Raw genomic sequence first — 15876 nt, forward strand, 5'->3', positions numbered from 1 at the left:
GTAAATGTGTTTGGTCGTTGTGCTGTCCACATTACATCCTCGTTAACCATTGGCCACAGAACCAAGTGACCTTGACATACCATGTGGAACAGCATCTGTACTTTTGGTTCAATATCATTCCCTATTGAACAAAAACAATCTCCTAGCTTCTCTTATGAAATGGTTTTAATAAAAATATAAATTTAAACAAGCAAATATTTTTTTATAAAAAAAAACAAAGCTTATATAAAGTGTAGTTGTATCAATTAGTTTGGATCAGTCATGTAATTAAATTTGTAATAAAATTAGCTTTCTCAATACGCTTTGATCCTATCACTTTTCTGGAACAGTTGGAAAGGGGGTAGAAGAGGGTATGTGTGTGATCGCTTTTTAATGCATTTATGAAAAAAAAATATCAGTGACCTGATTTCGAATTCGAGAGCTAAGGCCTCCTCCAGTCAATACGGTAACCACTGTGCCAGCCGGGGGGGGGGCTGCTTATGAAAATAGGTGTTATAGTTATTTAAAAACCTTTCTACGAACAATAAAGGGGACTAATTCAACTTATACCACCTTATCAGCCTCTCTTTCCCTTGTTCGATTCAGAGACTCCATTGGTAGCGAAAAACATGCTGGGAATTACTCCCTTAGAGCACGTGAGAGGATGCGAGCAGTGAGTTTTAAGGTTGCCTTGTCCCCGTACAAGAACAGCCTTTGTGTCGGACATGTACCAGTTATCTCTCTATCAAATCCTTATCCCAATCACCTTGTTCGAGATACCAAACAAAATAATTAAATAGCAATAGTAAATTAAATGATTTTGTTTATTAATTCATAGTCTTTTCCACCGTTGGGGCCTTTTTATTCTTTGAAATTGTCTTCCAGTTTTTTTGTTTTTATTTTCCTTTTTTTCCAGCCCCGCTCCCTGCATTAATGTCTATGTCATCAAAGTACGGGGGAGGTGGGGAATATTTTCACTAAAGAAAAAGTTATACTTCTTATACACAACTAGACCGGAAATGATTGACTATGGTGTTAAAGTTAAAGCATGGAACTATAGGCTAAGTCTACTCACTAGACCTAGTAGTGATTCATTTCAGTGCAAAGTTTCTGCAGGAAATGAAAAAAATCAGACATAGGTTTTGTTGTAAGTAGATCCAAGAGTCTTAATCTAATTACGATTTAACTATTGTATGCCCTAAACTTAATAGCAATGCATCTTTATATAGACCTAGTAGAGCTAGCGTATGCAAACTTATAGGCCCTACTACGCCTATCAAAAATAAATCTAGATCTAATCTAGATCTAAATTACATCTAGATCTAGATCTAGTCTTTAAAAAAAATCTATATATGATCTAGATCTATATCTAATCTTTAAAAATCTAGATCTAGTCTAAAATAAATTCTAATTAATGACGCGATAGAAATCAACACTCAGAAACATGGCGGGAGTTTCATTTTAAACTATTGGTCAACTTGATCAACTTTATTTTCACTCTATAAGGTATGTCCTGAGTCAGAAGATGAAGGAGGAGTGCAGTATTTCACGTGACTACGCAGTCCAATCTATGATCTTCATTTTCTTTTTTTTGGCCACATCAAGCGCAGACAGTTGTCTGCCGATGGTCTGTTTAGGATTAGGTTTTCGCTTCACCGTCTACGTGTGTCCTCAGCTGAAGATTTTCCCTTTTGGTCTCCTGCTATTTAGTTCGAAGGCCACCTGCTGTTAGGTGCTCTCTTGTTTTATGGCGCAGTTTAAACGAGCTGGCTCTTAAGCTGGTATTCGGAGCGTTTTTGTGGGACACCTTTCAGTTCACCAAAAAGCACTGCCTTTGGCATACGGTCTTCCCCCTATGCGGAATATGTAGCTGTCGAAGTTTATACTGTATATACCGGCATTCGCAAGTACGTCGATATGTGTGATGCGGCCTTGCCAACGTATGCCCATGATGGAGTGCAGACTTCTTTGGTGAAAGCGTTCAAGAAGTCTTAATTGCTTTCTATATAGTACCCATGTCTCAGAGGAGGGTTTAGAGAACCACTGCTTGGTAGAGACTTATTTTTGTAGGCAGGAGGAATGATTTTATTCCGTCACACTCTTGCCTGGAGGTGCCCAAAAGCGCTACTTGCTTTAGCAAGACTTCTGAAAGGGATGTGTGGTTGAATACCGTGATTCCAATATATGTAAAGTAATATACCACGTTAAGGGGCTGTCAATTCATTATATGACATAATACAACACGTTGAAAGACGCATAATATAATATAGTTCGTCCATCATAATTCACTGATGACCTCTTTTGTCATCCAGGGATCTGAGGGCTTTGCACTGCTATCTCATGTGGTTAGTGAAACAGAAAAGATAGGCTGCACACTGGGCAGTTGCAAGTTACATTGATTTTATTCTCTGGCGCTTTTCTTCAGCTAAGGCTGTTGTCTTGTCCACAGCAATTTTTACGCTAGTTTTTAGAACGCGGCTACCTGATGCTCTATCATTGTCTTCCGTCTTCTGAGGAAGGCTTTGAGCGTGTCCCTACAGCGTTTTTTTTTTTGACAAACTCTGGATGGCTTTCCAATCTGTTAGCTGTTTTAAGAGCAAACAATAATTTGAACTCGTGTCTCAGACATGAAGTGTGTGACAGGTGGGGAAATGTGACGTGTGTTTGGCGCGTTTTATGTCTAGGGGATGATTATTTTTAAAGCTATCACACACCAACCTATCAGCATATGAATCGGGAGCAGACACGCAACGAGACAAAGCAATGAAAGATAGATACAAAAGTTAAAAATGAAGAATATTTATTTACATAAATATACATATAAGAATAAAAGGGGGAGGGTTTGCTTCTATCTCTAAATAATACTAGCTTTAATCATCACTCTTGCATTTAATAAGAGAGTATGTCACTTTGTCCTCTGACTTAGCTGGTTGTCCTGTTGATGTCGTGGCTGGCTGTGATCCTGGCTTGAGGTTCTGCAGCTGGAGGTGGCGCTCTAGCGGATAGAGGGACGCCGGTGATTCAGTTCTTGTGGAGTTTCAATCCCAAAATCTAATATCTGTAGTGGGCTCAGTAGGGCGGGTGGCCGGCTACCGTTGGCACAAGGTTGCTGCGGGCAGAGCTGATCTGCCGTGGGCAGCGTAGTTGACAGGATATGTCCAGTGAGTTGCAGAGGGTTGGCGTAGCTATGACGTCTCACACAGATCCGAATCTATAGGGACGTCGCACCTAATAGCTTGACAGGTGGGCTGTCGAATAGGCGGGCAATGCCGATAGCGCCAAGTGGTAGAGTTGAGTAGATCTCAGTAGGCAAGTGCAGTGCTGAATAGCACTAAGCACAGATGCAGGTAAATAGATAGTTGATCCGATGAATAAATAGGCAGACACCTGAGGGAGGCTGCGGATAAATAAAGACAAGTTAGGACATGTCTCTCATGCATCTTATCGATGCCCTCGACTGAGGTGCATTCGTCAGATTGGTAAAATTGCTTTAGAGCACAATAGGGAGATGATGACAAATGGGATTGGGAAAATAGATGGCTGATAGTATCAATATAAAAGGTACATAGAAGGGAAAGTAATAATATAAAAATGTACATAAAAGGGGAAATAATAATCTCAAATAAATAACACAGGTGGATAGAGAAAGAGAGGGGGGGGGATGGACGGTGGTCAGCGACCCAGACGATTTGTTTACATATGACCGTGGGTCGAGAACAATGGAGCGCGCTTGAATGGAGATGGTGTCCGTTCAAGCGGCGCAACTCTCATTAGAGTAAAATGAGTAAAGGGGAGATAATTCAATACAGGGGAGATAACTCATATCTCTTTTCTAGACGCAGTATTAGTGCGCTAGTGAAATTATCAAGGCGGTCAACCGAGATAAAGGAAATAGAATAAGATGTACAAATATATACATGGTTGCATCAACGATCAATTGAGCAACGTAGCATTAATAGATTAATGCAATGCATAAATAAATACATAGGACATGTTTATGTTTTCTACTTACGCCAGTGAGAAATACACAATGCACTAATTAAATATAAATGAACTAGGCAAAATACACATGATAAAATCCAATGGAAATATACACAGAGTAATTAAGATGGAACTTGTGATTAAGTTCGGCTTACCACCAGGTATTCCTCTAGGAGGGAGAATAAATGATATAGTCCAGACTCGATAGCTCAGCTCGAATGAGAAAGAGAGAGTCTGACTTGATTTAATTTACCTTATATACAAAGGCCTGGAAAATGTGGGCGGAAACAGGAAATGCCCTAGGCTTAGAATTATCTTACACGTGGGTGAATTTGACTTGAGATGGGAGTCGCACATTGTGAATATCAATGGGCGGGTTTGTCCTCGCGGTCTCCTAGATCAAAGAGAGACGTGGGAAAAGGGGGGGGGAGAAAGATTGGTTTGCATTCCAACCAAGGTGGTGTCAACCGCGACCGTACTTCAGACATCCGGCGGGTAAGACAAAAGAGATTGTGTGTTTACCTTTCCCCGATCAGGGGCAGATAAATGAAAGGACGCGCCTTAGCTATCTCCAATGTGGTCAACTAAGTCTAGTCTGGAGAGAGGAAAGGTGGCGCGGGTGGAGAATTTGGGGGTAAGACGAGAAAATAATTAAAATAAGATAAATAAATAATGAAAAATAATAATTAATGCTGTGATAAATTTGAGTGACTCTGACAGCGAGTTTTTGACTTGTCACAAAGTGTTAAGTCACTCAACCAACAATTAGACTTCAGGGCTTATTAATGACATTCAATTTTTAGCTCAATACTGGGATTGACAATATTTAATTTTAAATTTCAGGCCCTCTCTCTCTCTCTCTCTCTCTCTCTCTCTCTCTCTCTCTCTATATATATATATATATATATATATATATATATATATATATATATATATCTGTCTGTCTATCTCTCTCTATCTATCTATCTGTGTATCTATCTGCCTGTCTGTCAGTCTGTGTCTATCTATCTATCTATCTATCTATCTATCTATCTATCTATCTATCTATCTATCTATCTATCTATCTATCTATAGGCCTATATATATATATATCTGTCTATCTGTCTTTCTGTCTGTTTATCTATCTATCTATCTATCTATCTATCTATCTATCTATCTATTCAGCTATCTATATATATTTATTGTATATAATCCAGTACACCAAGAGTTGTTCCAGAGCTAGGAGCTCCGAGGTATCTTGTTACTGATGGACGATGATTACGTAAGGACAGTTTATTATAGACAATAAAATATCGAGAATATTAAACGAACTACTTTTCAGTTAATATTCAGATTCAACTGAGTAACATAATTAGTAAAATCACTAAAATTAGAGACCCTCTGGTACAGCAATATAACACACTGATCAATAACTTACAAATTCAAAGACACATCCTAATAGAATACTCGGTAAGATAAAGAACCATTTGTGATCTCATATGTTAAGACAAATTCGTACAAGTGCTCCTGCTTCTATAGTTCCATTAGAGCATGAAACAGGTTGCTTGAATGAATAATGAAACCCATTTACGTAGCAGGGTGTCTTTAATTAACATGCCAGACTAGATTGACAATGGATACTCGTATGAAGAAAAGTCTGTAATTTATAATATTAGGGTAAATGTGAATGTGGGTTGTGCTTAGAACAATATAGTTAAACAATTTTTAAAAAAGCTTTTCATTAAAATAAATAGTTAACATTTTATAAATCTAGATGTACGCAAAATAAAAATATTAAAAGGAGAAATAATAATAATAATAAGGTTTGTCTTCAAGTCCGAAGATCAGTGAGGAATGCAGTATTTCCCGTGGCTGCGCAGCCCCAACTGTAACCTACATATTTTGCCACACCCAGGGCAAGCATAACCATTGTCCGCAGGTGGTCGATTTAAATTTTCTTTTCGCCGTCTGCGTCTGTCCTCGGCAGCGGATTTTCTTTTGGTCTCAAATGTGTATCCAGCGGCGTTTTGAAGACGCCTGCTCTCTTCTATGTCAGCTAAGGCAAATTGGCGCCTAAGCTGGTCTTTAAAGCGTTTCCTTGGGGCACCTCCGTTACGTTGACCACCTTTAAACTCACCAAAAAAGACTGCTTTTGGCATACTTTCGGGTCAGTTCGGGATACGTGTCCTGCCCAGCGTAAGTGCAGGACCATAAGAAGCCCTAACCCCTCTACACTGTTCATACCGGTGTTCGCAAGGAAAGCAAGAAAACAAGTAAATGGAGAAATAGTTACACATTAAAAAGAGTGAGAGAAAACGAAGAGGGAGAGGGGGGAGAAAACGAAAATAAGAGACATAAAAAGAGGAATAGTGAGAAATAAAGAAAGAGAGAGAGAGGGGGGGGGGAAGTGAGAGAGAGAGAGAGAGAGAGAGAGGAAGAGAAAGAAAGCAATATATTGTTACGAATCTCACTATCCAGGCTCTCTGCAAACTGCACCATACACCACCAACTTAAAGAACTTGACAACTCAGGGCTCCAAAGTAACGTAACACTTTAATAGTTGAATAAATAACAGCCAATACTGTACAATTGGCAACACGTACACTGTACAAATATCTCTTCGATAACACCGTACCGCCGTATCAACTCTTGCACTGGCCTTTCCGTCTCGTTCCGGGCTTGCACTGGGTTCAACATTTCAGGACTGACTTCACACACTAGGCTCGTTGTGTCGGACTCGATCGCAGACCAAGATCAAGACGCCAGTCGTCTCAACTGTACTTGACAGTACTCCGCACTGAACCGTCGTAATGCTCCGTACAGAACCACACCGCTGAACTGTGCTGTAGTCGACCGGACTGTAGTGAACCAGGCTCCGAACCTTGCTGTATTGAGCCCCTTTTCTCGACCATCTTGACTGCGACACCTCCTCTCTTATATAGGGTCCCTACTGGCCTTCTCGAACCGGACAGAACTCCGCTCGACGTTTCTAGGTGGTCAGATGACTACAACTCTCGTGACGCTCCTGAGCTCTGTTCACGACGGCGATCTTTCCCGAACCGTCCTGTTGATACTCGACTCGGCTGACCGTCGTAGCTCGTCACGTACCACTACCCCCATCTGTGCCACCACCAGGTTTATAACAATATATATAGAGAGAAAGCGGGAGAGTGAAACCTGGAGACAAAGTGAAAGATTGAAAGATATTACCGAAACGGTCTTTATTTGTTCAGTAAAAATAAAAGTAAAGTTCCCCTTTCAGACCTTGTGGTCTATAGGGCATACGATGTAAAGGTCATCTGTTTCTGTGGCCTACGGTTAACGAGGGTGGCCAGCACAACGACCAACCGCTTTTACTTTTCCCCAAGCAATGTCAGGTACCTATTAGAGCTGGGCGCCGAAATATTCCGAAATAAAAAATTCCAATCTTCACCAGAATTCGAACCCGGAACCCCGGTTCGGAAACCAAGCACTTTACCCCTCAGCCACCGCGCCTCCTAAGTACCAGTATCCACCTTAAAATTTCAATTTTTTTTAGAACAGATCTATGTGGAAAAAAAACACTGCCTTCTTCAATGCATTTACCAAGTTTGCAAACTATAGCCAGATATCATGTATGTTAATTTTTCTTCTTACTACAATAAAAGGCGGAGCAGTTAGAGGAAGATTTACTTTTGAGCAACAAACAACTGAAAGAATGCAAACAAATGGTAAACGAAAAACACAACATAATTTTGGAGTTAAGGGATGAGCTAAACAGCCTCAAACAAGAGCTAATAGAGAAGGACGATTTCTTGAACTCTGCCAAAAAAGAGGTTAGAGTCTGTTTATATTTAACTGCCATTATTAACACTAAACACTGGCTACGCCCCGTTGATTTGTTAACAGGGTATATTTCGACCAATTTGTTCACTTAGCCGTTTGTCGGTTGAACCATTTGTGGGGAAAACCATTTGCTCGGTGAACCAATTGTTGTGAACCATTTGTCAGTGAAACATTAGTTGGGTGAACCATTTTGTGAATCATTTGTCGGGCGAACCATTTGTTGGGTGAACCATTCGTTGGGTGAACCACTTGTTGGGTGAACCATTTGTCGAGTGAACCATTTGTTGGGTGAACCATTTGTTGGGTGAACCATTTGTTGGGTGAACCACTTGTTGGGTGAACCACTTGTTGGGTGAACCACTTGTTGGGTGAACCATTTGTCGAGTGAACCACTTGTTGGGTGAACCACTTGTCGAGTGAACCATTTGTTGGGTGAACCACTTGTTGGGTGAACCATTTGTTGGGTGAACCACTTGTTGGGTGAACCACTTGTTGGGTGAACCACTTGTCGAGTGAACCATTTGTTGGGTGATCCAGTTGTCGCGTTAACCATTTGTCTGTGAACCATTTGTAGGGTGAACAATTTGTCAGGTGAACCATTTGTCGGGTGAACCATTTTTTGTTTGGTGAGCTATATGGGTGAACCATATTTCTGTGAATCATTTGTCGGGCGAACCATTTGTTTGGTGAACCAATGGTGGTGACCCCGTGAAAAACTCACTCCATGCTTTGTAAACACTGTATCATTCTGTCCGTAACTTCATTCTAACAAGGCTACATTCTTCAACCAGATCAGGACATTGAAGCAAACAGGAAAAGAAATGATGAATGAGATGAATAAAATGCAGTCAGCTTTAAATTGTCAGACTAGTGAGGTTGGTCTATTGCTCACTTTCCTCACAATGTTAGATTAGCTTAGAGAATAGCGAGTTTCTAGGGGTGAGACAATTCTAAGAGATTCTTCTCTCGCCTTCTAGAGTTAATCCGCATTTATTATGTAAGTGCTTTTTGGGATGGGGGGGGGGGGATGGTTCGTTATTTCTCAAAGTTGGACTTCATTTAACTTTCTTGCGGGCCTTAGTGAACAGAAATGGATTACAAATATTTTTACTAATGAAACTTTCGCAACTCTTTTGAGTGCACATTATTTGATTTTTTTTAAAATTTAACTTGAGCATCCTCATAAGCCGTTATTTGAGAGGTGCAGTGGCTAAGTGGTAAAGCGCTTGGCTTCAGAACCGACGGACCCTGGGTTCGACTCCTTGTTAAGACTGGGATTTTTAATTTTGGGACCATTAGAACGCCTTTGAGTCCACCCCAGCTCGAATGTGTACCTGACATTAGTTCAGGAAAAGTAAAGATTAGTCGTTGTGCTGGCCACGTGACATCCTTATTAACCGTGAGACACAGCATCAGATAACCTTCAAATTCTCTGTTCTATAGATCACAAGATCTGAAAGGGGAATTTTACTTGTACCTGTCATATATACAATTAGCTCTCTGATGCATTCTTTAATTAATTGACAAACAGTGTAGTTCTTGCTTAAGAAATGTAAATTGAGGGTATACTCATTTTTGTTATGCATGTCCAGATTAGTAGCCTAAAGAAAAAGATGTCCAGCGCGATAGATGAAATTGAATGTACTAGGGAAGAGAACTCATCTCTTGAGACAACCCTGGAGATGGCGCGAGAAAAGATTAAATCTTATGGTGACACTCTTAAGCAGATGGAGAATGAGTTAAGAACTTCCCAAAGGAAACTTCAGGAAAGAGATGATGAGGTAATTTTCTGTGTGAATTGTGAACGATATGAAGGTCCTTCAAAATTATCCTTAGAGTTGAGTCTAAGACTTGTGTAACCCTTCATCTATGAAAGCTTGACACCACCTGCATGTCTTAAGAAACTTCTGTCTGAGAGAGATCCATTTAGATGTAAATTATAAAACCCCTTTTAGCGATGGCTCGTATACTAAGACGCGAGAAACGAGGCCAAAGGCCGAGCACTCCAGGGAAACACACCGTATTCCTTCTCTGTACCACATCAGCCGTGCATGTGTCCACCATAAAAACGGTCCCTTGAGGAACGGACATATTTGTTGTGGCTTTTTTCCATCCCCGCCAGTGAAATCGTTTTTTTTTTCCATCCTCTATTGGCATAATCTTTTCCTCTAACGACCGTTTCCGTCCAAGCGCCATGTTGAGGCTGAGAAGCATTACCCTGGGGGTGTGGGTTTATTTTTAGACTCTTGAAATAAAAAAAAAACAAAATGCTTGGGATTTTACTCTTCGCGACATCTCTCTTAGGCTGTCTTGCAAACGTGTGATTGTCAGTGTGTTTGAGTGACTAGCTGTGCTGTTTTGTGTGACTAGCTGTGCTGTTTTGTGTGACTATCTGTGCTGTTTGAGTGACTAGCTGTGCTGTTTGAGTGACTAGCTGTGCTGTTTTGTGTGACTAGCTGTGCTGTTTTGTGTGACTAGCTGTGCTGTTTGAGTGACTAGCTGTGCTGTTTGAGTGACTAGCTGTGCTGTTTTGTGTGACTAGCTGTGCTCTTTGAGTGACTAGCTGTGCTGTTTTGTGTGACTAGCTGTGCTGTTTGAGTGACTAGCTGCTGTTTTGTGTGACTAGCTGTGCTGTTTGAATGACTAGCTGTGCTGTTTGAGTGACTAGCTGTGCTGTTTTGTGTGACTAGCAGCGCTGTTTGAGTGACTAGCTGTGCTGTTTGAGTGACTAGCTGTGCTGTTTTGTGTGACTAGCTGTGCTGTTTTGTGTGACTAGCTGTGCTGTTTTGTGTGACTAGCTGTTCTGTTTTGTGTGACTGGTTTCTATCTATCATTCATTAGTTATTAAGAGCGAATTAATCGTTCTTACAAAAAGTCATCATCTTCATAAAGAACGTATTGTCTTTTCAATATTTTTTTTTCTATATTACTTGTTTCATTTCGCTTTATTTTTTGCTAAAAAAAATGTAAACAGGATCTTATGAATTAAAGTCTAAACAAAGAGCGAGTGATCTTGATTAGCTTTTAGTTTGAAAATCCCAATATTAGCTTTTTGATTCTTATTATTATATTTAATGGAAAAAGTTATAAAACATTTGGGGGGGTAAGGGTCCTCGAGTTAACGACATACCGTACAGAAAGAAGCCAATTAAAACTCAATAAGAATTTAAGTGGGCAATTTAGAAAGAAAAAGTCAGAGGAATATCTTTCGTAGAAGATGCAGACTCTCAAGTCCTAACAAACATACACAAGACATTTCTGATTGCAACTGTGGTACAGGAGAACAAAGGCCATAGAGCACATATACTCATATACTGCTCTGTGTTTTCCATCCCACGACCAACGTGTCTTATCCTGCCCGAAAGGCAGTTCTTATTCTGCCCCCTAATGCAATTCTTATCCAGCCCATAACGCAATGTTGTCCGACTCGTCTAAACTTCTGCCCACACTTTAAAATAAAGCCGCATTCACTCGGTGCCATTTTGATTTCAGTTGATTTGGCCCTTTACACAAGTGTCGTAAATGTATGCTGTCTCCACAACTTAGGACAATCCTTGCGACTAAACAGCTCCTTTTCTTTCGTAAAATGTATGCGGTCCTGCTAAGATCACACACATACTGAAAAATTTATGGCGGCCTCAGGCTTTAGATCGTTAGTAGGTAGTAGGCCCTAATCTTGAAAACAAAAAAAAAAAAAAGTGTAGAAGTTTCGTCACTACTACTTACACATAGCTAAACTTAGTAAGTGTTGCTTACTATTAGTTGATGGTAGTGTTCCAGTGGAATTGAGTGGTGACTACGTCATAGTATTATTGGAGATTACATCTGACGACCCAATATCCGATTGTTATCTCGGAGAGCCTTGTTTAGGCAAATATATAATAAAATTCCTTTTAACGAAATAAAATATTTTAATTATTCTAACATAAATAAAAGATTGAACACATTATCTATCAATAATACATATATTATATTCCAATTTCAATAACAACTTCATAAAAGTAGACTTAATCATCTTCTTTTTTGAAGTAACATCTGTATTATATAAGATAACATGAAGCTTGAAATTTATAAGCTCTAATAAGAACAGATTGAACCCTGAAATAAGCTGCTCTGTATATAGTTTTTCAGAACAAATGTTCAAGAATATTTTCCTACCGGAAATGAAGTATCTCCCTTTCATTAATTTACTCTTCTGTGCAGAAACTGAAAGCTACTAGAATATAAACTTCATTTTAAGATTTCTCTGGCAACCATGACACGTACCTCACGTGACAGGTAGCCTAAGTTCTAAGATATGTACACTTTTTATTTCAGCTTGAGGATCTTCGAAGCAATATGCGATGTCTCAATGAACGGTACCATAGCTTGCAAGAAAGAGCTACATTGCAGGTAAAAGAAACCTCCAACATTTAGATGTATTTTACAATGCTAAGAACTAAATAGAACTTGATGTTAACAACGCATGTGTAGGCCTAAATAGAGCGATATGAACAAAAATTAGAATAAGTGTTGTAAGAACAATAACAAAAAAAGCTATGATAATAATATCTATTATTTATTGATAAAAAAAAAGAAAAAAAAACACCATTATTGACATCGCCTTACCTCTGTCTCATTACAGGCCTATAAGAAAAACTAAAGTGGAAAAACAAAGAAAATATGCGAATCTAGGCTTGGAGATTGAGCGTTTATGAAAGTTGTCTAAAATAGCAATATACCCCATTGTTATATCAACCGAGGGGATAATAATAACTAACCTCACAGATACCTTCAAGGTCCTTAACGCTCCTAGGAGGATCCTCGCTGGCTGTTAGAGGGCGGTACTACTGCAGACCTGCCACATCACCACCAGTGGCGTAGCAAGGTACCCGTGGGCCCGGGTTCAAGAATATATTGGTGGGCCCCCATCCCTCAATAAGACGACAGTAATGTGTGACAAAACAATTGAGTAATCTGAATGTATCCGTACATTTACCAAAAGACATTCCAATGCAATTAGAGTAGCTTTTTAATAACCTTATTACATTTGAAGCAGAAATCCAACATGAATTAAAAGTCAATGTTTGTACAATTTTTTTAACGGAATCAAACGAGTTAAGGGAGTTTCAAATATATCAAGAAATGTTTTATGAGTTCTAGTTCCCCTTCTACACATTGACACTCCTAAAACACTTCTAGGTGTCAAACTTTGAAACATTGATACAAACTAGTATCTAATTCTACGTCTATTATTTAACAGTAAATAGATGGAATATTTATTGACTAACATTATTCTGGCCTTGTATGTAGCAAAGTAAGAAACTTGTGCATCTACTTCTAAATGCGCGAGCGGCTTCTTTTGATGAAACAATGCCCGGAGGTTATTCTAGTAGGTCTATCCAATCAAATTGGAAGCACCATCATAGCTTTAGTTTCGCAGTGTATTTAAGGATAGATGGGGATTTTTCTAATTATTTGGAGCATTTGTTCGGCCAATTCTGCTGACGTCTTGTTCTCACCAATATGAAAACCTAGTAATGATTTCCTAATTGCTATCTTTGGATGTTGTTCTGTCATCGAATATCACTAAACAGTATCAAAAAAAAAACTAATTTGATCAACTTTTTATATGTCTTGAGTACAGCCACTAATGAAAGAGACAAATGGTGCTGAATGGATGTCCTATAGTACCGGTATTATTGCCAGCTCTGCATTGCGCAACAGGTCTATTATCTTGTTTTGAATCTGTGGGGCTTTGATTTCCTGTCAAATTTCAATATTCTTAGCAATTTTCTGATGTTTTTGTGTAAATATAATGGTGTTAACGTTATTTAAGAGCTATGAACCAAGTACCAGCAAATACTAAGCATTAGTCAGAGAAATCAATGTAGTCATCTCTCTCTTTCTTCTAGATCTTGTTATAAACCTGATCCTAAAGTCTGTTTTCTCATTAATTGCAATATCACAAATGAATCCAGTCCTCTGCCAAGACAGAATGATGAAATTTACATAATTTAAATACAAAATATTTTAAAACGATTAAGCTTTGAGAAAATTGAATAATTAACAGCTGTATTGAAATAGACCAAAGACGTAATTGGTGTCACCCCTCACCCTTTGTTTTCCCCCTTTACAACACATTAATATTTTCTTAACCAAAATCTCTCCATCCCCTCCCCCACCCTATCCCTGTAATGCTATCAATGGTTTTATAAACATACATGGGGGGGGGGAGAGAGATGGGACGATATGGAAACAATTGTCACCTTAAACGCACGCTTAAGGCTAGGTTCCCGGTCATTTCATCTTTGGTCATTTCATCCCCGGTCACTTCATCTCCTGGTTCTTATTTGGGTCCTAATTGGTCAAGAGTAATTGGACCAATCGCAATGAGCCCCTTTGCGCCATTGTTGTTATGGCCACAGGCTGTGGGCCCCTAATGGTCGTGGGCCCGGGTTCATTGAACCCCTTCGCGCCATGGATTCTACGCCACTGATCACCAGTGGGCACAGATAAAGGGACTACGATGACTTTGTTTCTTTTTAATGAGACTCGACCCTGGCAGTGCCAAAGAATGAATACTCGTTTGTTTCTAGCATATTAATAACATATCGTTATTAGCCTTGTTTCACAGCTGGGATTTACACATAACAAAATCATTATAACCATAGCAAACATTCAAGCCCAAATAGTGTAGCAAGGTAACTATTTGTCCCGGTTCAAGAATAATATTAAGCCCTTCCCCAAAACAATACAACACCAAATGAAGTTATTCTTTGTGTATCAACACATTTACTAAGACATTCTAATGCACTAATCCCATTCAACAAGTAATAGTGCCCTTATACTCGATTCAGTAACGACTGCCATGTTGTAAGTCTCTTAAAACGTAATTATCGATTGATTGTAAATAGAGCCTTTGTGCCCATGTTAGTCTTGTGCATGAACCCACTTCGCACCTTGGTAGCCACTCCACTATTCCTACTGCAGTGTCACTCAAAAATGACCAGTAGCTACACACTCGGTAGTCGAAATGTGCAATCGAGCGTGATAAGAATATCATTCTTCACATGTCAAGATATGGGTCACTTTAGACACTTTTATGAATGTTATTTTTTCTTTTATTTTTATATCTCTATTTTTTTTCTGAAGGAATCTAAATTCCAGAGAGAGGTCCGGAGACTGATTTCTGAAGCCGATGGCCGATGTCCCAGTGGAAGTAAAAGCGTAGCTTGCTGTAACAAGAAGACTCGGTGCAACAAAGATAACGAAAGGTCAACCAATTTTTGGCAAAAATAGGAGCTGCAAGTAATATCTTATCTCGGCTGACGGCTCTAGACATGTAGCACCTGTCTCTCATTCATCAGCTGTCTATACATCCTTTGGCTAGCCTAGTAGCGCCATCGATTATTATAATATATATATATATATAAATCTGTATAACAAGCCATAGGTGACAAGGAATCACAAGAAAATTTAACGTTAATTAATCTCTGAAGTTGATTCAGCTATTTTTGTTTTACACCCGTATTAAAAAAAAAAAAAGGATGCAATTAAACAGTATTATAAAAAGTCTTGTTATATTGGAGTCGATTTGTCTGCAGATATTTTTTTTTGTGCAAAAAAATGTGTTTTCAACATTATTCTTTAGCCCATTTCTTTACACGACATTTTTGTAAACTTTTAATTAAAAATCATTAGACTAGGTAAGTAATTAAGCCTGTATTTAGTCCAATGTCTATAGATTACATGTGCATACATCAAGAAGGAACATCTGCAATTTATAAGATCGACTTGATAAGAACCTAATCCTTGTGGTATTTTGGGCCATTTATAATTTACAAGTCAATATATGTCAGTGCCAAATATGATTTTCGGATACCTAAAGGGTTAAAATGATATACGATTAATAAGTAGCACAACATTACAAATACTGAAAAAAATACAGCCTGATAGTGTGGTGTGCGCTCTGGACTGTTGTCTCGAATGTTCGGGTTCAAACTGACCACCGCCATCCCCCGCAGTTCTGGGCTAGCTTGTAATTCTGAAAGTACATCTGAGACAAAACAAACAGATCTCGATATATTTGAACAGTTAATCAATATAAATCTAAATCTGTCATACTTTTAA

General features: G+C 39.0%; 1 protein-coding gene across 2 annotated transcripts; it reads left to right on the top strand.

Moving 5' to 3' along the window:
- Positions 1 to 992: 992 nt before the first annotated feature.
- On the top strand, positions 993 to 15320 carry LOC106077976 (golgin subfamily A member 4-like). Of its 2 annotated transcripts, XM_056034313.1 has the most exons (7): positions 993 to 1126; positions 5157 to 5221; positions 7587 to 7754; positions 8556 to 8639; positions 9357 to 9545; positions 12082 to 12156; positions 14899 to 15320. In XM_056034313.1, exons 2-7 carry the CDS (start codon positions 5207 to 5209, stop codon positions 15043 to 15045), a joined length of 678 nt encoding a protein of 225 aa, XP_055890288.1. In that variant the 5' UTR covers positions 993 to 1126; positions 5157 to 5206; the 3' UTR covers positions 15046 to 15320. The 2 variants fall into 2 exon arrangements, with proteins under 2 accessions (XP_055890288.1, XP_055890289.1); XM_056034314.1 differs by lacking the exon at positions 8556 to 8639.
- Positions 15321 to 15876: the final 556 nt, after the last annotated feature.

The sequence above is a fragment of the Biomphalaria glabrata genome, chromosome 7, assembly GCF_947242115.1.
Source record: "Biomphalaria glabrata chromosome 7, xgBioGlab47.1, whole genome shotgun sequence".
Taxonomy (NCBI): Eukaryota; Metazoa; Mollusca; class Gastropoda; family Planorbidae; genus Biomphalaria; species Biomphalaria glabrata.

What these genes read in the sequence shown, in the direction of transcription:
- LOC106077976 (XM_056034313.1), top strand. An exon ending in TAAATTGTCAGACTAGTGAG is followed by an intron (nt 8,640 to 9,356) that starts GTTGGTCTATTG and finishes ATGCATGTCCAG; the next exon opens with ATTAGTAGCCTAAAGAAAAA. An exon ending in TTCAGGAAAGAGATGATGAG is followed by an intron (nt 9,546 to 12,081) that starts GTAATTTTCTGT and finishes TTTTTATTTCAG; the next exon opens with CTTGAGGATCTTCGAAGCAA.